Raw genomic sequence first — 23,859 nt, forward strand, 5'->3', positions numbered from 1 at the left:
AAACACCGTCAGCGACCTGGCGCCTCGAAACCGCGAAATCTGTAAATGCCACTTGGGCCAGCAGACCGGTGGCAAAAAAAAAATTAGGGCACAGGTCGAAACTTGTTACAGTTCGCGAGCGCTCGAAAGTGTGTCGTAATATAGATGCACGTCATTTCAACTTATTGGTGCCGGCGTCTGTGTATACATATGTTGGATGAACATAGTCTACAATACAGCGGACCTTTCCTTAGCACTTGGTGAGAGGCGCCGTTCCCTAGGGAACGGTGGGGCGCTGCCCCAAACGAAATGTTCGGGCGCACGGCCTGCAACCGTCGACTCCGATCGAAACTTTTTTTTTTAATTTGGGCGCGTTGAGCGCTCGCATCCTCTGCTGCAAGCGCAAGGTACCGTGTTCTTTGAGAATGGAGCCCGCGCCTGGCGATAGAATAAACGAGGGATGTAGCTACACTTGGCAACGTCGCGTCGACTTTAGCTTTCGCTGTAAATGCTATATTGAGAGTACAATAATAGAAAAAAAGGCAATAAACAAGCGTAGACAAAGGGCAGCACAAAAAAGAATCGTTTGTTCGTTTATTTGTATAGCGCGCGGCAGCAGGTGCACTTTTTGCCAGTTTTTAGTCGAGCGCCACGGCCGCAGGACACCGGAGAAGGTCGCGCGGCGGCAGCGACGGCTCTAGTATTTTTTTGGCGCAGTGAAAGGTAAGGTTACTTACGCACCCAATTAAAAGTAATTCGCCGCTGCGGTGCGAGCGAAGTGCACGCGGTGCATGGCGCGGTCGACCGTCAGCGTTTCTCATCGTGTCTCTCACGCATTGACGTATGCTTCATGTGCGTGTGGACCGCGTATATAAAAATGAACTGCAAAACGAGGAGGGGTCTGTCTTTAAGTCGACCCGTGTCTTTGCAAATTTTTAACAATACTAAGGATATACAAACCGCGGAGTAAATCTGACGTAGTCAAGTACAAATATTTGACGTTATTAAATCTAAACTGCTAATTATTAAACATTTTCTCGTCTAATGTCCCCCTCTGTCACTGGGGTTTTAAGATGCAGAATCTAAGGACAGTGGAGATCATGGAGCAGCGACCGCAGCTTAGGCCGTCCGTCCACAATATGGGCAGACGATCTGGTCGAGTTCATTGGAAGACACTGGATGCAGGCTACACCCTACTGGTCTACTTGGAAATATGTGGGGGAGGCCCATGTCCAGCAGTGAACTTCCTTTTGCTGAAACGATAATTATGACAAAAAAAGGGCTGGTGAGAAGTAAACAAAACAAGATATAGTGTACCATAAAGAATTGCAATTAAATATGTTTTCATAAGTAATCGTAGTTTATTATTAAAAGACTAAAACAATTAACGAACCTAAAATATGGCATGAGATTTATGTACTTATTGCATTGGTGTGCGAGCGGCCCGCGACGTCCGGCGCTAAACTCTATCAGGAGCAGCTAGTCACGGTGCACGGTTAATGCTATCGTGCGTATACACGTTTAGGGTTTTCCCGCGCGGCGCGGGCGGCGTGTGCGTGTGCGTGGAGTTGCGCGCAGGAAACTCCGCAACATACCGCGCCGCGCCCGCCGGCCGACAAGCTGTACCCGCTGAACAAATACTACGTTTATTTCCCCAACGGACAATTGTTCGCGCGTCATATTCCTTTTCTAAAGGCTTCAACTACGGCACAGGCAACGGCAGCCCGCACGCGCGGTCACGTATGCACACGTGGCATCCACACTCGCAAATGAACAGGCCGATTGCTTATATACGTATAACATTTTAAAAGGCTCACTATGTGTGTGTTTACTTTACTCTTTGCATTTGATATCGTATAGAGTAAATTTTAAATGTGTGCCATTATATTGACGACAACTTGTACCGCATTTTTTATTTGACCTGTTATTATTTTATATATAACTAGTGTGTACTGTTGGTGTTCCTAAATAAATATAAAATGATCAATCTGAAACATGTTACATAAATTTATTTTTTCTATTGAAATGTGCCGGCCCAATAGCTTCTGGCCGTACAGTCTGCCGGGGCGGATAGTAAGCTATATTTAATTTTAATGCGCAGTAATTCCAACTCAGAAAAGCCTTTTCTTACTAAATAATCACAACGTTATTATTTCTGTTTGCATTGATTATTGCATGTGGCGTACCATACATTAATTGACAGCGAATGAGCTAAGCAACACCCGCACGTACGGTTCTTTATACTCCACCGTCGTTGAAGTGCGTCAATGAGACGGATTTGATTTAAGCCTGAAGCGCGCACTCGTCGACCATTTAAACTGAATTACCTGTTCAGTTTAATAGCGCGCGGCTCGCGGCTCGCGATGTCCTCTCGCAGCGCTAGTGTCTATTCGTCCGTCTAAATCAGCGATGCATCTTGTAAAAAGATACAATCGGTCGATAGAAAACTTTTCAAAATAAATGGAAACCATTTTTGAAATTTTGTAAAATTTCTTACTACATTTTTAATCAATCCTGGGGTAGCCGACGAAGCAAAACATTATTTCATAATAGGATGCTAAGTAACGGCTTATGGTATTAAGCACCATGGGATTGATAAAGCAATGGTATTACCAAAATAATAGCATCTAGTAGCCTAAGTAGATAGAATGCCAGAAAGTCCTTATCCTGAAAAATGAAAGGCTAGAAAGCACCTTTTGCAGCAGTGATTTCTTTAGTCTGAAAGGAATCGCTCGTAACGTTAGGACCGCATATATTAAGCATCTCCGTGTTAAATCAATTTCTTTTAATATACGGGTGGTGTAAAACCAAGTGTTATATATCTACATTGTCCTTTTTAATAACTAGCACATAATAAGTGCGTGTTACGGTTTACTAGTAGTTTGACGACGACGGTGCCGCGGCCGCTGGCCTGCAGGTGAACGCGGCGACACGTACTGTAGACGAGCGACTTTTCTAGTGTATTATATTATACTCTTGACCTTGGCGAGCTGAGCGCGGGCACGGTTCCAAGCAACGACGCGCGTAAATAAACTAATGGCTGTGTATTTGTGTAGCAGCGCTGTCGCCGCCGGGGACTCCCCGCCGCCGGTGCCGCGCCGAGCTGATGCTGCGGACGCACGCGGTCCAAACCTTCGCAGGTTCGATGCGTTTTGGGTGTTTAGGATGGCGTCAACGATACGTACGCAGGGACGGGCTATACAGAATAGTACATCGCGAGGTTTTTAACTTGGAAACACAGCGCAGAATGCGATCACCGAAGGGGTTTTAGTGGCTAGGAATCTAGATTAGGCTAGATTTTGAAAAGAAAAATCGCCATAGTAAAAGATCTAAATGTACACATATATAATAAGTTCCGAAAGATAACGAAGACTGCCCGTTTTTCATATAATAGCTTTAGCTCTAAAGTAAAATTATATTATTAAATAAATCTCATAATAGTGAAGAGTTTTCAGTAGATCAAAATGTGCGGAACTAGGTTTGTTGGCTCATTGTCACGGTTGACATTACAGTGTGATATAGAGCAACTGTGCGGTTTCCGACCGGCTCTTCGCAGCAGATCAGGATTTCGAGTTGGCAGCTTATTACTTACACTGTTCAAATAATTAGCGATTCAAAAACCCGTGTAATTGCTTACACGAAGAAAGATATTTTGAATCAGCATTTATTAACAATTTTTTGAACAGAAGCTGCTGATGCCGTGCATTAGGGAGTCCCCTGGCATCACTGGAACGTGTCGAGGCTTTATTTTTGAGAAGCGTTCAAAGTGCGGGCGAGCTACGTCACGTGACACGCGGCGGCGGCGAGGCGGGTGCGGTGCGCGCCTCGGAGTAAGCGTGCAACGTTGGGAGCTAATGCCTTACTTCTCTTTGGAACTCTAGCAGGAACACTTAAGGTTCTCTTTTAAATATTCAGCATTCAAATTAAGGTCACAATTTTGGCGAACGGTTCGCGACGGTACAATATTCAGTTTTATAACCGGTGCGGTAAGATTTGTTTTGGCTGGTGTCCGCGGCGCGGGAACCGGTCCGCGCAGCGTGCGGGCTGCGGCACGGCGGACGGAGCAAGCGCTGCCTGCAAGCATTTTATTTGCGCGTCTATTCGACATGCTCTTATGGGTACCCGCTGAATGTCACCAGCTTACGATCACCATCGACGGGTCACTCTCGGTAGACGCGCACTACGAGGCACTCGCCCGCAGCCACGGATGGCCGGGTCCAATCCTCTGCAGCGCGCACGTGCATGCGGGGCTCGACGACACAGACGCACGGAACCCTCGCTACGGTCACGCGCACCGGTGACGCTAATTAATGCAAAAATTATCTCTTAATTACGAACCGCACCCGGGCCGCGTTCGAACGAACCAGAAGCGGTGCAAAAACGCTACGTCGTTTTTTTCCCTTTCAAAAAAAACAAACCGCTCGGCGGGCGCACGCAATTGACGTCCTAATTGCATTCGTAATACGCTCCCGTGTCGCGCGGCCGACGACCCCGTGCGGCGAAGATGAAGTGCAACGACCCAGTTCTGGCGAGATAACAACGAGATATCGGCCCGATACCCTCGCGGCGACGGCTCGTAAATCATCCGGGCCGCGGCCCCGGCCCCCCCGGCTACTGAAATAGTTCCTCTAAATCCTCGTCGGCAGCAGTTGCCTATGAAAAGTGTCGAGTCACAGTCGGTCACGAGCGACGGTCACTGTTTCACTTCGGAATTCGGCGGGAAAATTAATAGAATGTGCCGTTTCACTTTCCGTCGTGTTATAGAAAGCAAATGCCAACTTTCACGACCGGCGCTTGCAGACGCAGCGCTTCTACTCGGTAGGTGGACTTTAGTAAGCTTGCGTAACGAAGGCACTGCAGCGGAAAAAGTAACCCGCCCAGCGCCTTATTATTTGGTGCTCACGTCCGAAATTGTCAGTCGTGGAACGTAAGGGAGCAGCTGCGCAAGCCGCTGGGCGCATTGCGCCCGGGAAGCAATCCAGTAAGCAGTGGTGATCGAGTACGTCCCGTTACTCGTCGCGCTGCAGCTAGCGGTGACGATTTAATTAATTGGTTTAATTTGCTAATGACCTCGTCCGCCCAGTTCTCATCCACTTTCGGGCGTCCAAACGCCGTTGAAAGTCTAGACAGCGAGGAACGCGACAGATTATTAGCCAAATATCCAAAGAAAAGGAAGCGATTTGTTAACAGCCGAGTATCCGTGTACAGGTTATCTTGTATAGTTTCGACATTATCTGCGACACGAACAGATTACAATATTGCGAAAGCAACACAGATAGATTTATTAGAATCCTTAATCTCCATTTTTGTTTTACGGCGTAGCAACGTTAACTGTGAATCGTAAATGAGAGCGAAAGAGAGCACATTCGAAGTGTGGTGCCGGAGACAATGTTGTGGATATCATGGTCTCAGCGCACTGAGGTCCGCATTCTCCCGTAGCAAACACGTATATTTCATTCGAAATTTTCTGTAATACAGTTTGGATGCGCGAGAAACTTTTATCGTGCAGCTGCTGGGGCCTTAGGGTACTAGAATCGAGGAAACAATCGATCGGCCAGCATCGGACGTCTGTCCGCGAGGTAAACAAACGACCTTATTAAGGTCAACAGGAGACTAAATACGAGCCGCTTTCAACCGACCCCGTTAGAAATCTATAGGAAAGGCCTATGCCCAGCAATGACGGCCTATTTTTCAAATGATGAAAATGAGAAAGAAAGACGAGGCCACGGTGGAACTTGTTGTTCATCTGTGTTCAATGTAAAGTGAACGTCTTAGGCTCCAAAGGTCGTTGGACTGATCAGGTCAAGGTGTTCACAGTATCGCCCCTGAATCGGTGTATATGGTGAAAATGTTTTATTAAATGCATTTAAAGGTTTGGATAACATCAAAAATACATAGGTAAAGACAAAAATTCTACGGAACTATTCCAGTAGTATAGACGCAATGTACCGCATGGACCGGGGTACGCGGGGCGCGGTGCGGGGCTGCTGGCCGGGCTCGCACCCAGCGATGCGGTCATCCAAAGGAGCGACGCCACAAAGCTTTGGGCCGAGAGTGCCCTGCGCCGGCGCGCTCGCTCCAATGAAACCTGCACCGATACTTCCGCCGCACAATCCCGGATAAATTTCACGCTAATTGGTCCGCAATTGGTATTTTAATGATATTTCTATTTCATTTATTAGTTCGGCTCGAGCGGGTCCGCGGCCGGCCTAATGACGCTCTCGAATACCTCACTGCAAACAACACTCCACCGCTCCTCTTCTGCACATAGACACGCATTTATATAAACATACGTGCGTATGTACGTTTACATACACAGTTTATACGATTCAACACTAAACACAGGTAGTCAATAATCTTGAAGCGTCAGACTGGCCAGACAACGGAAACCTCCATGAAATAAAGCCGCCTGACGTTGCGGAAACATATATACATATATATATATTTCCTCCAGTTATCTGTGCCATCTCATATCCGCGACTGCAAAGACAAGTGAAGCAAATGGTAACGCGCTAGACATGTTTAACATATTTAATCTAAGCAAAGGACTACCGTAGTCTCGTTGCAGGTATTTTAAAACGTGTAAAGCATTTTGCATTTTTGGAGCGATCTGTACATTCTAGTACTAACGCTTTAGACTGTATGCGACATAGCTGCGTATACAAGAGGGTAGTGATCCAATTTTCTGCAATATTTGAAGTTCATGGAAACAATTACAAGTGTTCGCAGGAACACATGGGTAAAGCTAGGCTTGCAGCGTCCACCACCAATGTACACGAAACATATAAATATATGATAAACAGAGAGAACATCATGTCGCCTTCTCTGAAAATAAATGGCAAAATTGTGTCACATGCGGACTCCCGGGCGACGGCTACGCGATGTCCAGGAATCTGCGAAAGTCAAGAAAGCCAGTGCAAAGTAGATTATCAGAACAATAAATTAATGGAAACATTTGGAGCTCCAACCGATCGTGATCTGCACGTTAAAGACAAGACGGATTAGTTAGACGCATTAACAGGCTCATAGATGTGCGCCACGACGCGCAGTCCTGAAGGAACTAAGCGATCGCGTGTCCACGACAGGACCCAGGCTTTCCATATAATTTCCAATAAGACCGATTGCAAGCAGCTTGCATCCAGTGTTATTCCATTCGTATATATCATTAGTATGGAAATAAGTAGCGCAAACAGATCCCGGGAAACCTGTATCGATACCAAACGAGAAAGCGAAAGCAAATAAGTGCCGTCACGTTTACTAATTGGGTTCATTTTCAAATAAGTTCGACGCGGTGTCAAAACTGAAGCTGAACTGAATGCTCATCGCACCAAATGTTGAAAACTTAACTCCTCACACTGTCACCGCAATGTCCATTCATTGCCTCGCCTGCAAACTGACTGTAAGTTGGATGACATATTTTTCACGTTCGCATCGGGGAGCTCCGCGTATACAACTCTCTCTTATATTTTGGGTACGAATTGCATTTAACTACTGCGTCTCGAATCGTTTGTTATGGTTATTGTTTTACATAGAGGATTTATTGCAACGTGTTTTTTGCTATCTCGAAAAGGTGCGGATTTAAATTATTAACAACTTCGGTAGACTACCAAACGTTTTAGACCTTTGCTTACTCAAGCAATGCGGCACTAGCTGTGTAAGGAAGGGATTTTGTGACGGAATTGAAGATAGTATCAGCACAGCCGCCACTCCATGTACAGGAGCCGGAATGAGACGGCCGGGAACATTTGATCATCGGCGCGCAGCAGGCGCTCGTTCGGAAGGGCGCGGCGCAGTGTGAGAGATTTGCGTTCATATTTTCAGGTTCGTCTAGTTGTTTATTGATTTTCGTATTTTATTGTTTGAGAGCGTGATTAGTGAGCTTTATTGTGCGCACTCGGAGAAGGCCGGCCGGGAGGTCACGCGATAAGTGAAACGAGATAATTGCAAAGACTGGGAGCGAAACGTTCGGTATTCAGATCTCGCGTTTCGTCTCGCTTGTCCTTTTACGGAGCTAAAACGAGCAAAATCCTCGGCGTCGCAGTTCCGCCTTTCTACGGTCGATACTGCAGTATCCTTCGGCGTGGGTTTCGCACAAACTACACACGCGACCTCGGCACGCACGCGCCCGCTTCTGCCCGCCGTCCACAAATCTACGCGTACTGTAGCGCTAACTTAGGACGACTTAATTACAACAAAATAGGCTAGATAACACAAGAAGAGCTCTGTTATTCAGTGCTGCAGCCGCCGCTCTCGGAGACAGGAACGTTATCGTCCGATTGCCAGCCCGCGACGGCCGGCCGGCGCCGCGCCGCGAGCCAAGTGAGGCTCGTTGTCTTGTTGACAAACGATGGACGTCGAGTAAGACTAAAGTGCGACAGTTTGGGACAGACGTCGTCGCAACGCGACGCTCGTGCGCCTTCAACCTTTCAAATTCAAAAAATCTTTATTCAACACACGATTGACCAGTCATGTTGAAGTCAAGTCGAGTCTGCTACTTTTTCGTTTCATGATATGAATAACGCGTATTTAAGTGTATAAAAAGTCATGATCTGTATCAATACTGGCGTTCCGTATGGAACATTCATGCGATCTACGTTACACAGCAATCTTTCAATTAATTTTGGAATAAAGAACTTTACTCCTAATTTGTTTTGTAATTGAATTTTAGGAGCAGAGATTTCTTAGTTTGAGAGTTCATGCTTTTGCCTTAATAATAAACTATGGCGACGTCGCATGTGAGGGGATTGATCTGGCTTAAAAATCCAGAGTAAACACCGCTCGCCTTATCTAAAACTGTATGGAAACCATCCCCCGCCGCAGCTGGAGGCCTTCACCTGCAGCTCCTCGGATGCTCTGTCACTGCGCTTCGCAATTATCCTCGCTTTCAATATCATCAAACTATTGTATGTTTATATTGTAATTGCACATTGTTTCAACTCGTAGTTTAATAAGACCGTTACAGACATCATTCGGTCTCTCCTTTAGAAAGGATCTTACGGAAGTTCAGATATAAAACGGTTATCGGGGTGATCCCTGGTGCGACGCGTGTAGTCGTCGTCATCACTTCGGGCGCAGCGCGTGCGCGCGGCTGGACACGAGCCTCATCTAATAGATTTCCGATAGGCACGGTCCGACACTGCCTGCATTCGGCGTCTCCCTACGACCTCAATAACAATCTAGCGCTTGCGATTTGTCTGTCTGTCAGGACGCTAACTGCGACGTTTAATATTTTGCTGTGCTGTGATGAGCGCGTTGGCGTTTATGGCTAAATACATACAAACTGTTACATTTTCACATTGCAAATCCGAGCTACGACAACATGAAGATGTGTGAAGTGGCAATCAGTGTCATCCTAAATTTAACCTCAAAATAAGTGATCTAAATTACAGTTAAATACATGTAGATACCGATGTGCAAGTGGTCCCGGTGTTGGCCTCATGCAGAAGCATTTAGACATTGTTAATTTCTGAACGTAATTTCAAATACAGGACCAGTTTGCCGTTTCGTAGAGACGTTTTAAAACTAAACAATTCGCTTCTAAGCCGTGCCGCGTACCGGCGCAGGTTGGGGCGGCTGCGCGGTGCACGACACATCGCGTGAACGTCTGCCCGTCGCACCAAAATCATTAATACAAACATACGATAGTTTTTGTTTCTTATTCACTTATATTAGTGCTGCGCGCCGTGCTCGCGGTGAAAAGTAGATAAAGGCGCATGAGACAACCGCATGCTGGTAGAAAAATAGTTCGTCGATTCAAAACTGGGTTTACTTATAGCTAGTGCTAGTTGCTAGAAACCCGCGATGTACGCGCTGGTGACTACCAACAAACAGTGCAAGATTTACAGCACTACATCGTGCTGGAGTTGGCGAAATTAAGAAATTGGACATGTCATGTTATGTGGAGGTTGAAGTGAAGGCGGATACGGTCTCGCGGCTGCGTCAGCACGGCCCGGGTAGTGCCGAGCCTATTCATCAGCTCACGGTTTACGAACAGTGCACCGAGAGCTCGTTTCGAGTAGCCGCGTGCGTGAATCTGGTTTGAGCGCAGCAAAGATTGAGTCAAGTCGAGGTCGGTTTCCGGCGGGCGTGGGCAGCGCGTGAGAACCCGGCGCGATTTTGAAAAAGCGCGTCCACACGCAGAGCTCGTAACCGGTCCGAGGAGTTATGTAAAGCCGGGCGGCGGCGGCGGAGCCCTGCGCGCGGCGGACGCTCACAATGCCGCCGACCGCAGCTCCGACCCCCCCCCCTCCTCCCGGGCCGCCCCCCTGCCAGGCTCCCCGTCGCCGCCCGCATCCCGCGCCCAGCCACTCGGTAAAAGAACACCTGTGCGCTACATTATAATTCATGGACACGTCCAATTTTAAATGCACGCCGAAATACACTTTATCTCTAATCTATTTAGGTTTCATTCAATTAAGCACGCGCTTGCAATCTCACGCAGAGTACGTACCCCCGAAAATACCACGCAAAGTGATCGACCTCTCGCGCGCGCGCCCGACGACTAATTTCGGCGATGGTTGCGCTCGACCTCAGCGTCGGCACTGACTGACTACTGCTGAGAACGAAAGAACAATTTGATGTCTTGGAAACGAGGTGCTAGAAGAATGCTGTGGATATCACGCAACCATCGCGGCAAACGTGCGCTATTAAATTTTAAAATACTTTAGATGTTACGGGACAGAAACACTGTACCAGTAGAGTCTAGTTGTCCAAAGACGATGCCTGCAGAACTAGGGGCGAATGCAATTTTGGGTTGATATAACGAAGTCATCTTTAAATTTACGGTGAAGAACAGATGCCGGGGGATTGTGACAACGAGCGTACGGCGAACCCTGTGGTCACGACTGCTCCGCCCAGAGCACGCGACTAAAAAGAATGACTTCCCCAGAGCGTAGCACCGGCAGCCGGGCCCACGGCGGCCGACAGCTGACGCGGGCCCACAGTGACAACACTGTTTAATGAATAATTAAAAGGCGTCGGTATCGCAGTGCGATGTGCTCTATCTGCGGCGGCGCGGCGGGCTGCGCGGGCGAGCACATTTGCATCGCGCGCACTTCCTGCTCGCGTCACGTACGCACGCACAGTCCGCGCAAACTTGCAATGATTTTGTTATTGCAAGTGTCGGCAGTCGGCAGACGGCAGGATGAGCACTCGATGCTCACGACGATGAGACGGAGAGTGTGCGGTGTCGCGGCGATGCATTTATTCGTATTGTCACCGCCTAGTTTTATTTGTAGTGATCCGTTGTGCAAGCCCCTCGATAGTACATAGAGTTTAACCGAGCTGTAACTTCTTTCCGCCTACAACAACTAGGAACTGTTCAAACGCATTCCAATTCGCAAGACCGCGATAAATTCAATGTTCATGTTCGCGCACGTCTATCACACAGTAGAGCGCTTCATTCGCAAGCTGTTTCATCACTTTGGAAGGCTTCCTTTCTAGTTTCCTACCCAATTGCCCGCAAAGGAGTTACCAGTTTTACGGAGGACACTGAAAACTATACCGAACCACAAGGTTAATAGGTACACCAGTGAGTCGAGTCGCTGTTTGCATATGTTTATCATTGTTCTTATTCATTTAGGTATAACTTTCATACATGTATATATATATATATATATATATGTATAAATATACAATTTGTATATATACATACATACATATATATGTAGGCGGGAGCACGCTGCAGAATTGCAATTTTTTCGCACATGATTGTTGAGGATAGACGAATGTTTGTACTACTTATCCGTGTTGTCGGACGAGCCGACGCAGCGCGCGGATTTCTCCAGAAGTTGTTACAATGTTAGTAGAAATTAAGCCGTTGCTGCGAAACCGCCTTACCTTTTTTTATAAATAAATGGCCCTTCTTTTTGGGGACGGCTCATCCCCCTCCCTCCCTCCAGCTATGTGTAGGACAGAGGTAGAGGAATTAGGTAAACTAACGAAGGTGGATGAGGCGCATAAGCTACAGCTATTATTTCATCGAGACATGTTCGACGGCTGGGTTTCAACCACGACGCACATTCTACAACTTCGTAGGTTATACTTAAACTTGTAGCAAATATGTTTTCTGCCGTCACGAGTGATAGCAAAGAGTGCGGGGCTGGCGCGGGGCCGGCGCGGGGCTGGCGCGGGTCGGGTGCGTGACGCGGGCGGCGCGGGGCGCGGGTATGCAAATGAGGCGGGTGTTTAATTGCGCGGCGCCGAATCTTCCGTGCCGCCGCCGCCGCCGCCGCCGGCCTTGAGTGCGCCGCTCGCAGGAAACTCCGGCGCAACTCGGCGCGGCATTAGGCGGCCCGTCCACCTCGTTTGTCGCGCCATTGCGCAAATGCAGACAATACTTCATTCGCCTCTGGCACTGCCCGCGCCCAGGAACTTCTCGCGACCCGCATTACATCTATCAAGTAAATGTGTAGCAACTCAGATAAATCATTACACGTCGGAACCTTTCAAATGTTAAAGGTTGCCGCGCGTGCAGCGGATGACAGTCGCAAGAGTGCGTCCGCGGGCGGCCGGTCGTGCGCGCGCTCTGCACGTGGATGAATACTTTAAGTTTTTATGAAAGGTGGGACGACAAAAACTATTTTAGCGGAATCAAAATACTCAAGACAAGGCGACGATTTATAAAGACAAAATGATTACCCGGACTTACCCGTGTTATCGAGTATCAATATCTTTTCGCAGTGCGTTTATGAAAGTGATCACCAGAAACAGAACGGATAAAACCATGATTCGCTAAAATTTTCCCCCGTCACGGACAAGTGATTACTAAGTATTTCAAGATGTTTGAGTAAATGATTAATAAACTAATTATAATCAGTAATTATTAAAGCATAAAGTTGTGTTTACATTGAGTTGGTGGCGTAGAGGAGGAACCAACGCACACTCTTTGCCCACGAACCGTGCCCACCTGTGGGCATGCCAAGTGCAGCAATCTTTCGATTGAAAATATTATAAAACTGAGTTGAAGACAGATATCTCGTTGAACAATCAATCCATATCAAACAGAGATGACCGGCGGTGGGTGAAGCTTTGTTTCGTCACCTTGAACCCACTGTTACTATCATCATTTAAAATTCCAAGTATGAACAAACAGGCACAAGTGTAATAACGAGTGAAATACTACGAGAACGAGTGAGGATAGTATGAGCTTTACGGGATATCTAACGTATATGTGAACGTTGACATGCTTCCGTAATTACACAACAGGACTTCGGAAACCCGTGTCTGCAAAGTTGTAAGACAACACACACGGCTGGAATTTCCACCGGCGCAAGTGTTTTGCTAATACGTTTAGTATCAAGAGTCAAGCAGCGGAATAACCTGCCGACGTCGATGTTTTCAACTATAGCCTATGAGTCTTCAAGACAAGCGTAAATATGTATCTTCTAGGCAATCATGTATCATGGCAGACCACGTCGTCGCTTAATATCAGACGAGACAGAGGTCAAATGCTCCGTCTATAAAAGTTAAAAAAGTAACCACCACAATTGTTCGTGTATCCATTGGCTCGAAATTCTATAGTCTATCAAAGGGCTTTTAATACAATTCTGTTGTTTGCGCGTAAGAGTTGGTCACCTCACGACGTGTGCGTTCGACAGGCCCGGGAGCTACGCAAACGTCAAGCCGTTTGTTCTTTAATATATCGTGTAAGCTGTGGTAATCTCGCTCTTCCCTGTACCTCCACACTACAAACGACGCGTGAACTAAAACGACACACTATGACTTCCCCGCGGGCGAGTGTGACAAAGCAACATTTGAATAAACTCTCCAATCATTAAAAATAAATAAGTTCGCTTGGGAGCGCTAGGTTTTTCAGTAGTGTACGACCTGAACTGCTGGTTACGCAGCTCAGGGACCTGCGGAGCAATGACACAGTTCCTGATTTTGTGACGGCAGATGTGTGGTGTTCACGTAATAACGATCGTACAGCTGGCCGCTATGGCATCAAATTATTTTGTTTTTAAAATCATTCTTGTGCTTTCGAATATAAATTCGAACGCCGATTTAAATTCTGATGCCGCCGGCGACGCGACCTGCGCGGACGGCAGCTCACATTTATGAAGGTACGGATACGCGCTCGAGTGGGATTTTTTTAAAAAAAAAGTGTTGTCGTCTTAGTGGCCAGCAAATACGAAGCGATCTTACGTGATCGCTACAGATACACAAGATAAAGATAAAATACATTTAAGCAACATCGGAACTTTTAACAGAACTCTTATTGATCGTCAAATTATTAATATTTTTTTTAATTAATTTTATTTTAGACTGTATTCTGCTTCGCAAGAAGACATGGTTGTGGAGAAAAGGCAGGAAGAAACCCTGCAAGAATACATATTTTAAGAAATGCAAAACAGATATAGCCTAAATGAAATCAGAATAATCGGTCGACATCACTGCCAAGGATTCTTGTCATTTAAATATTCGTATTTTGAATAATAAGCCTTTTCCGTCAAATTACTTTTAAAATGCTTTTCAAATTTTGTGTCCAATAATGTTTTGCATTTTATAAAAAAAATCTGATTTCGTTTATTACAAATGAATTAGTGATTTTTGACAGCAGCCACTAGTTTTACAGTGCTTTGTTAGTACAGACATATAAGTTGTCGACGGGACGCGCATATAGTATCTAAAATGAATCGCCACATTTCTGTACCGGTGTAGCCTTTACTTTCTATAACTTGAAGTGATGCGTCGATACACGGTCCAAACATACAAGTCAATTCAGACAAAAAATTTAAAAAAAAGTCAGAGACGAATACACGCTTCATTTCTAAATGTAAGACAAACATAAAATTATTCGACGTTTGAATTTTTAACAAGACTCTTACTGGTCGGTAACTTGCTATGCATTTTTAACTGTTTTATTTTTGACTCTACTCTGCTTCGCAACGTGTTATATATAGTTTTGGTGAAATAGCAGGAAGAAACTACACTAACATGGTGTGATTAGTTTAAAGGTGTTAGAACTGATTGTAAAACTTTGTTGTAACTATACACTTATCCTTTGCTTCGAACAAAAAATATAAATAAAATTATATTTTCATAAATATCGCTAATTTGAATCGCTTCTCGGTGTGCGGATGCCAAACGGCTTGCGTTGCAAACAGGTACGCGCGCGAAAGGCTGCGACGCGTCGCGCGCGGGCCGTGCGCGCAGCGGAGCCTTCGGCCGCATCGCTAATGTTAATTACGGATTGACTGTCAATTATTGTCGTCGTTTCAACCACGGCATGTCCTATTGTGATGCGTTACAAGGGCTACTCAAACAACTAGATCCGTTTTCATTGGCACTTCCTCGATCTGAACAAAAATTAATAACTAAATTATTATAAAAACGTTGTGTTTACGCAAGGAATTGATAAAACCCAAAATAAATCACCATCATACTTTAGGGCACAGGATATCCACTGGTGTATAGGCGTCCCCATAGATTTCCAACAGGCCTGATTGAAAGCGACATGCATCCAGAGCCTTTCAATACTGTCATTGAGCCGGCAATATGTTTTCCTTGGAAACCAGGCGAATTGAATCGGCAGAACTTGACACACCGGTGCGTTTCGTACAGAAAGTGCTTAAGCCGACTATATTTTTCTAGAAGTTGGTGAGTTGCATTTCTTACTCTCTAGGAAATGGCCGAAAGTCGCCGACAGTAGCACAGGGCTCACTCGACCAAACTGACGGCACCGGCACGGCGCAGCGGCCGCGCTGTGCTCGGCGGTCGGCGTTGTCGTATGCGACGCCGTCACGCGGCGTAAAAACTATATCTCCGTAATGAATATTTATGCGCGCGCTGAATGCGCGGCGATAGAGGATTGGCGCGAGTCAGGGGCCAGAGGTCAATGTCTAGCGAGCCGGCGGCGCAGCGCGGCGCGGGGCAGGTTTCCATTTCGGCCCGTGGATTATTCATTTACATCGAAATGCGATAACCACCAGGATGTTGCGTTTCCATCGCCTCAATCAACAACTATACGCGACCGTTTGCACACGGCGACGTTTCTAAATCTACCATCGCGACGCTGTGACCTCCGGCCACCAAAGCACTAAGTGCGTGCTCATGGAAACCGCTAACACTAAGGACACGAGAGCCCGGACAGCGCTCGCTTTATGAACGTCTAACATTTAATATTATTAACCTCACATTACATTGACAATAGTCAGTGCGCACAGCACGCAGAACACGTGACAGCTGGCTCGTTCGTAGAACGTTCACCCGCAATGTTCGAAAGATTGTTAAGATCGTCGGAAAAACGAGCGTTTTGCAAGCTGCCTCCAATCGGTATTACTCGATATCTATGGGGATGCCCGTATCGGACAGTGGACGTGCTGCAACTAAAATGATGTTGACGATGACGTACTTCAAGTTTAATTAATTACTTGCATATAAACAAATCAAAGGTCTTTCTTATAACTAAGTTTCATTATTCATATGAAATCTAAACTTATACACAAGATACATGAATTATTTAAAATGCCCTCTTCACATGCCACACAGGTGGCCAATAACAAAAACTAACTTCACATCCGACTTAAATGCTGCACGTGTTAAAAGCTATCGTTAGCAAATTCATTAAATAAATTGCTAAACATTTGAAAAGAAACAAGTTAAAAATTTTCATTCACCTACACCGCTGTCCAATTGTAAAAGCACATAAACAATGCGTGAGTATTGAGTCTGTATGTGTTCACTGTATGTGCAACACACACACACACAATGCAGCTAAACTGTTACATCACTAACCTAATAATTGTATCTTGTTAGAAGAAGCAAACGACTGGCCAGAGCATTCAACATACAGAGTGATTGGTTCCAGGTGTATAGCTTCAATGATATTATGATACACTAATTAATTTTTTCTAATGGAATGGGACAGGCCAACAACTTCTGCAGTAACTGGCAGTATAAAATTTAAATAGCAATAATTGATTTTAATGTGTAGTAAATTCAAATTTTGATAATGCATTTACTTACTATATTATTTATATGTTATTTGTCATATCTGACATCATTGATACTTCAATAGGGATTACATTCATTAATTGACAGCAAATGAACCATACACCTCTTTGAGCCTTAACACTTTAAATTTAAAACCAATCACCTATATAAAAGGATAGTAAATTATAAGGTTTGCTCTCCAATGACAAATTTCAAAACATACCTTGCGTGGCAAAATTAGAAGAATATATTTTAAAATAGCATTTTAAATTTAATACAACAAATACTTATTAATTACTTTATGAGCTGGCAGTAAAAAAAATTTACATAAATATCACCTGCCCCCAATGTGGATGCTGGTTTTAACTACCAGTGATGATAAAGTCTTTAACTGTGTGATTATACTTTTTGAAATCAAATCAAATGCAAAAACTTAAAGTCACTAACACTTCTTCTGTTATTTTGGACACAGTCACAGCTTTACCCCATTTATCCTAATAGAGCACTAAAAGTATATATTTAACAATAGTAAGACCTGTATGTGTGTATTTAGTCAAGACATATCTATTATTACAAAGGGATTTACCATTTTCTTTCTCACATAAAACAAATAACTGACAAAGCTCTGCAACTTGGCAAATTGATGTGGCTGCTGGGGTCTTAAGGTTTTGGATTCAATCCCACTAATTGCAAGTAAAACATTGGAAAGTGCAGGATACAACCACTTCTATAGGAAAACTATGAGGAGGCCTTTATGTATGCCAGCAGTGAATGTCTTAAAGTTGAAATGAAGATGACATCAAATTTATTACTGTATTATGTATGCATTAGAGTATACACTGATATAAAATTAAAAATATATGACGCTCATACAAAATAATCTTCATTTAGTGTAGTTTAAACATTAGTCAGTTAGCAATAGAGTCAAGCACTCTCTTTGTGGGAAAATTCTTCACTATCTATATTAACGATTGTTAGGGATCTCATATGATACCAGTTAAAGCATGTCATACTCTCTAAAATTGTCCATAAATGTTAAACTTGACATAACAAATAGCCTTCAGCTATGATGAAGTCTGACACTTTGATTTCTAACCACACTTGGGTGGATTGTGCTTTATGCCCCTGTATTGTAGCTTGCTGAAGGTTCTAGCTAGCTTATATAACACTAATGGTTTCAACAATTGTATTTGGTTCAGTACGGAATGTCTGTAATGTTATTGGGGTAATTTATCTCTACCTCCTCACTTTAATTTGGGTTCACAAAATTATTTGACACAAATGGAGCAAAAATGAGGAACTATTATAAATGTTCATATGAGAAAGAAAAATTCCAAATTGAAATGTAATATGTTTTTTTTTTATTATTGTAAAAGTATTTATGGCCCGACTAAGTACACTGCTAACAGGCAGTTAAAGCAAATTACTTGCTAATGAAATAATATATTGGTGGTGATGTAATAAAATCTATCATTAGTTATTATCTTTAAATACATTTTTGTGCAGGTGCTTAGTATGAAAAGCATCTTGCAATTGAGGGAGTGAGATGGATGTCTGATATTCCTTGCCAAAGATAACTTCATGCAAATATGTGTCCAGTAATTGGGACTCTGGCCATGATAAATAAATGTTTCCTAATTTGAAATTGGAATGAAAGTGAAAATGATTATGTGGAGCTAAGTTTCAGCATGTTTCAATGTTTTCACATGACAATGTACATTAGATTTGCCTTTAGTAGTAAATGTAAATAGAGTTACATAATATTTTGAAATTATATTAGCAGTAAGATGGCCACTATTGAACATGAGCCTCCTCCATAGATTTCTTACGCCAATGTTATTGGAAATCTTTGAGAGAAGCCTATGTCTAGCAGTGAATGTCCTATAGCTGAAATAATGATGTAGCTACAAGGGTTCCAAATGTAACCCAATCTGTTAAGAATTTACTCCAAAATTAGCTGGTTTATTGGCGGTTAAAGCAATTTGTTGCTTCTTAAATGTTCACAGAGCTTTTATGACAGCTTAAGAAAAACTTTTACATGGTTATTGAGATTTTAGATTGTTGCAAGATAATAGAGAGGTGTTACACACAGTTGCCAACAAATGAGAAACAAATTTTATGATGCTTAAAGTAAGGTATAAGAAATTGTTTTTATGCTTAGTTTTAATATGCATGTGCTTATTTATAATTTTCTTGGATTTATTGACTATGTCAATACATAACATTTCATGGATTGGTTGGTTTCAAGGTTCATGAAACTTCCTTATCTTATTTCTCATATTATATGTTGCATCAACACCTTTTTCCTTTAACATAAAAAATAAGTATAAAAATTGTAATGTTATCAGCAGCATTACCCCCAGAAATAACTCATAGGTCACAATGCTGTGAAAATAATTGCAAAAAGCAGATCTTACTGTTAAATAACAAATTAAAATTATTGTAAACATTTAAAATATAAAATTTGCTCAACTACATTCCAGTAAGCACCTACATGCAGTATGTAGACGCTATACAGGTACCCATTAATGGGATGATTTTCAATTCTTATTTGATTATTCAATTTAATATGTATAAAAAAATCTAAAATCAAATAAAGAAAGGCAATCTATATGTAATTAGCTCTATGAACACAAAAGTCATGAGGTCATTGTAATTAGGTTTCAAAAGTCATTTTTAAAAATAGAGGTGAATAATCTACACAAGTATATTACTGCAAATGCTGCAGTACCTGCCGCAAACAACTGATTGGTTATGCCAATTATGTAGTCATATTGCAATGAAGTCACACACTGGACATTGTGGGTAAAGATGGAAAAAAATCTCTTATCTTTTGGTGTTTATTCATTTAATTCATCATTGTGAATCAGTTACAATAATCCCTTGTACAAATCAATAGAAAAATGCCACAGGAGCCCAGTGTGATACAAATTGAAAACAAATTTAGCTCTTTTATATGGACATAAGAAGGATAGAAGAAAAACATGTAAATGTTATGAATAGAACTCTAACTGATAAGAGCATACAACAAAATCAATCAATTTATTTTTATGATCACTTTCACTAATGCCTTCAACAAAGTAATTATCATATCATTATCATTTATTCCATAGCCTAATTGTCATAGGAATATGGTTTGATATGACATGATTTCTAATAGAATTATTTAAAATTAAAATTATTGCATAACACTTCTGAGGCAATACAATGAGTTTATTGCAAAAATGACAACAGCATTTATGAACCTTACAAACTTTCAAAATATGTCTTAATTTTAATTGCTAATCTTGTGAATGTTGCTTTTCTCATATACTTATTATTATTATCATCTTTTTGACAATGAATGGATGCCACCTGCATAGACTTTTACTATAATTATTTACATAGACAATATTTTCTCATATAATTTTTCTGAGTTTTGCTTTAATTTAGTTACAGCATATCAATGTGAATCTAAGCTGACAAATGTTCAAATTTTATTTTTGTAGTCAGTATATGTCTACAAACACACAGAAACTTTACTAATTATATGTGAAAACTAGCTGTCCTTTGACCTCTTCCCCCTCCTCCGGTGACCCACACTGTGTTTGTCAGTGTAGTTTCATAAAAAACATTTTTGGTCATTTTGAACATAAAGTTTAAAAAATATTCTGGTTAAATTTTAAATACATGTAAGAGCTAGTCTGTTGAAATGATTTTTTTAAATAACACTCTCTAAACCCTCTTTTGGATGGAATTTTGTAAAATTCTTTCTTAGCTGACATCTATACAGCGAAAAAATAATTCTCACCAAATTTCAAGGCTGCAAACCTGATGGTTCCAAAGAAATTGTAATCTAAGAAATGTGAATCAGTACTTAGGAGGAAAATTTAGCTATGTATTTAATTTCTTATAATGTGAGACCAGTAATATTTTACCCAAACTTTAAAATCTACTTATAACAGGAATCTAATAAGATTAGACATGCTTAATGTTACAATTACTGTTTTACATAATGACAGACAAGCATCCAATAATGTTTGGTATAGTAGTATTAGTGCAGGTAAGTGATAACTTAAATGCAAAATAAAAAATGTCGCTTAGTTCCAGAAACCATCTTGTGACGAAGGTAATTCAAATTGTGTATCACGCTAACCCAAAGTTATGCCAATAGTGTTTAATCTTGCTTTCAAAATTCTATGGAGAAACTGGATCTCTTCTGTGAAGTAAGCATATAGTCCATATGCTCAACATATCAGAGTGTATTTTGCAAACATACCATTTACAAGTGAAATCAACCTGTTACCTGAAGTATATGCTACAGCATTTTCTGAAGATACACAACTGCATGTACAGAATACACAAAGGAAAAGAGACAGTTGGTACTTGTTCAGTTGACGCTCTTAATTGTACAACCATTAATAATAATTGCATGCCATGAACACCATTTCTCTGGGAATAATCAACAAGTCAGGGCGGCCAGTAGTAAACTACTTAAAATCTAACTAACAATTAAAATATCAGATATTATAAGAAATTAAACTCTTTCGGAGAAAAACCTACTTTTAAATAATCACAATTAAGCAGTTTGTGTTAATTTGTTTCTCTTTAAGCGATCACAGATTGTCAAGTTATGTAGACTGTTTACCTAACAGGTGAATGAATCCATTATTGTTTGATGGATTTGTAAGCCAATTTGAACTTCATTAAATAGTTATAGCACTTGCAATTTGCATGACCTTGTGCAGTGGCTTGAACACAATTTATGACCTATTGGCTCTGCAGTGAAGTTGTACTTATTTATTGTGTCAATTGTAAGGCAATTCATATAAAAAAAAATGGGCCATTACTTTCACCAGCAGCAAACAAATGTTACTGTTCATTGATTAAATATATTCAGAACAAATGTTTATGTTGTGAATTGTAATAAACATTAATTTTGCAATGTAAAGCATTATGTTATCCATTAACTTTATTGTGTAAGCAGTGGTATGAGAGGGCAGCCGACATGTGCCAGCTAGTCTGGCGAGTCTTAGGAGACAGTTATTAGTAATGTTGATACATTAGGAAGAATAAGTATCACCTGAGCATGAGTGCGGCTTGTTCACATGCACCACTGGAACACCAAGCCTCCACTTCACTCACTTCCAGCTCCCACAGCAATGCACACATCAAACACACAATAAAAAGGCCGAGAACACAACGAGGAGCAGTCCAACGCCCCCGCGAACGACCCACGAGCGCAGCGAGCTGCGCTCACCCACTCTCGCCACAGTTCAGTCCACAGCACATTTTAAAAACACACTTTTAACACTCAATGTGGACCCACGTTGCATTCGAAACATCTTTCACGTTCATTTCGTCGTCCACGAGCGCATTAAATTGCGGCTATAGCACAAATCACGACCTAACCTCAAAATACATACATAAATTTAATAATTGACAATCACAGATGTTTTTTATTGCAGCAATAACGCGACGACAACAACACGGCACTCGTGCGCTACGAAATTTGACAAAGAACGTAAAGGCTGGCAGCGCCGGGCTGCGAATTGGATTTGTGGGCAAAATGCTTTGTTTGAGTAGCTAGGTAGTTACAGCCTCCGCTGCACTATAGTGCCTATAGGTAGGCGCGCGCGGCAGTATGTGCGGTGCACGGCCTATATGCACCTAGCCATAACTCACTCGGCGGATGCGAGAGCGCCGGCGAGCGCGGGCACGGACGGCGACCCTCGGCGGACGGCGCCCGAGACAAAGGGCGGCGCGACGGCCTCCCTGCGAGCGCACAAAAACTGTAAACACGACTCTGATTTATGGGCCGGACGAGCCATCAGTGTGCGCTCTGCGGAGTGGAGGCGGTCACGCTCGACCGCTGCGCTGAGGTCGCTATCGGCGCGGCGCCTTCGCGAGGCGACGTCGCCGTGTCCTCGCGCTCTGAAATGGCGCAACGCAGCGGAGGCCGTGACGCCGTGCGCCCGAGAGAATGTCGGCTCCGCGCGGGAGCGAGAAGCGAGCGCGCACGGAACGTTTCGCAACCGCGGATGGGATCGCGCGACCGAAATAATTGTGCGCGTAAGCGGCTGCGGCCGCGGGGAACGCTAGGCGCGATACTCACGGCCTGGCCGCTCGCAGCGGGTCGGAGGCGGCGTCCATGGCGCGCCCAGGCCCTGGCCGCGGCCGGCTGCGGCCCTCGCCCGAGCGACGCAACGCTCCTCGATCTCACTCGGAGCACTCCGAGAAACACTGTCGCACCATTCTGACGGCACTGCACAACGACCGCGGCGTTTCACTCCGCGTATAAACACTCCGCGAACGGTGTTTTGTTACATCGGTTGACTTTTCTTTGAAAAATCAATATACATTTTCCCCGAGTCGCATACGGACGAGTCGATGTCCAGCGCAGGTTATGTGCCTGAAGTTTGCAAGCTTTTTTAGCGCACCGGTGTTACCAACTATTTTTTGCTCATTTTTTTGTTTGTGTGTTGTGATTTTTTTTGTGATTTGCAGCGCACTTCATGGCAGTTCGAGCAGTTTGGGTCTCTCGTAATGCGCTCATGCGCGCCCAGTGGCGCCATCTAAAAACGAGTCTTTGATTTTGGGGCGCTCGAATTTGAACAACGCATACCGTGAGGCAAGCTGCGTTTACCTTGCTTTAAGCATTTTTTACTAGATCGATTAATAACATTTTTTTAATCTCGGTTTTATTTATGAATGCTTTGTAATATACTTTTACAATGGAAAAAAAATAATTTAGAAATAATAGGATATCAATAAAATAAAATATAATAAGAAATTTTTATTGAACGAATTGTTTACAGCTTAACATCTAATCACGTAATGTCACAGGAATTAATTAAACCATTTCTCAGGGCAGGATTTCATTTCACGGGTCGGATATGCGATTCGGGGTTAAGTTGGAGGAGTTGAATCTCACTTTAAGGGTAAAAAGTGAAGAGATCACACCTC

The 23,859-nt window shown here is 43.2% G+C and overlaps 1 protein-coding gene across 3 annotated transcripts in view; it reads right to left on the bottom strand.

Annotated features, from left to right (window-relative positions):
- Positions 1–23,302, bottom strand: part of Tdg (Thymine DNA glycosylase) — a 68,397-nt gene extending 45,095 nt beyond the window's left edge. For 2 of the 3 annotated variants that reach the window (XM_068768725.1, XM_068768724.1), the window contains exon 1: positions 21,977–22,961. In XM_068768725.1, coding sequence (XP_068624826.1) covers positions 21,977–22,065 — 89 coding nt within the window. In that variant the 5' untranslated portion in view covers positions 22,066–22,961. Of the gene's footprint in view, positions 1–21,976; positions 22,962–23,008 lie in introns of those variants that run through there. The other variant, XM_068768726.1, reaches the window with a different exon arrangement.
- Between the last annotated feature and the right edge of the window lie 557 nt (positions 23,303–23,859).

This window comes from Battus philenor, unplaced genomic scaffold (assembly GCF_028537555.1).
Source record: "Battus philenor isolate CCGP_79_NKW_IND1 unplaced genomic scaffold, ilBatPhil1.0.hap1 SCAF_26, whole genome shotgun sequence".
Lineage (NCBI taxonomy): Eukaryota > Metazoa > Arthropoda > Insecta > Lepidoptera > Papilionidae > Battus > Battus philenor.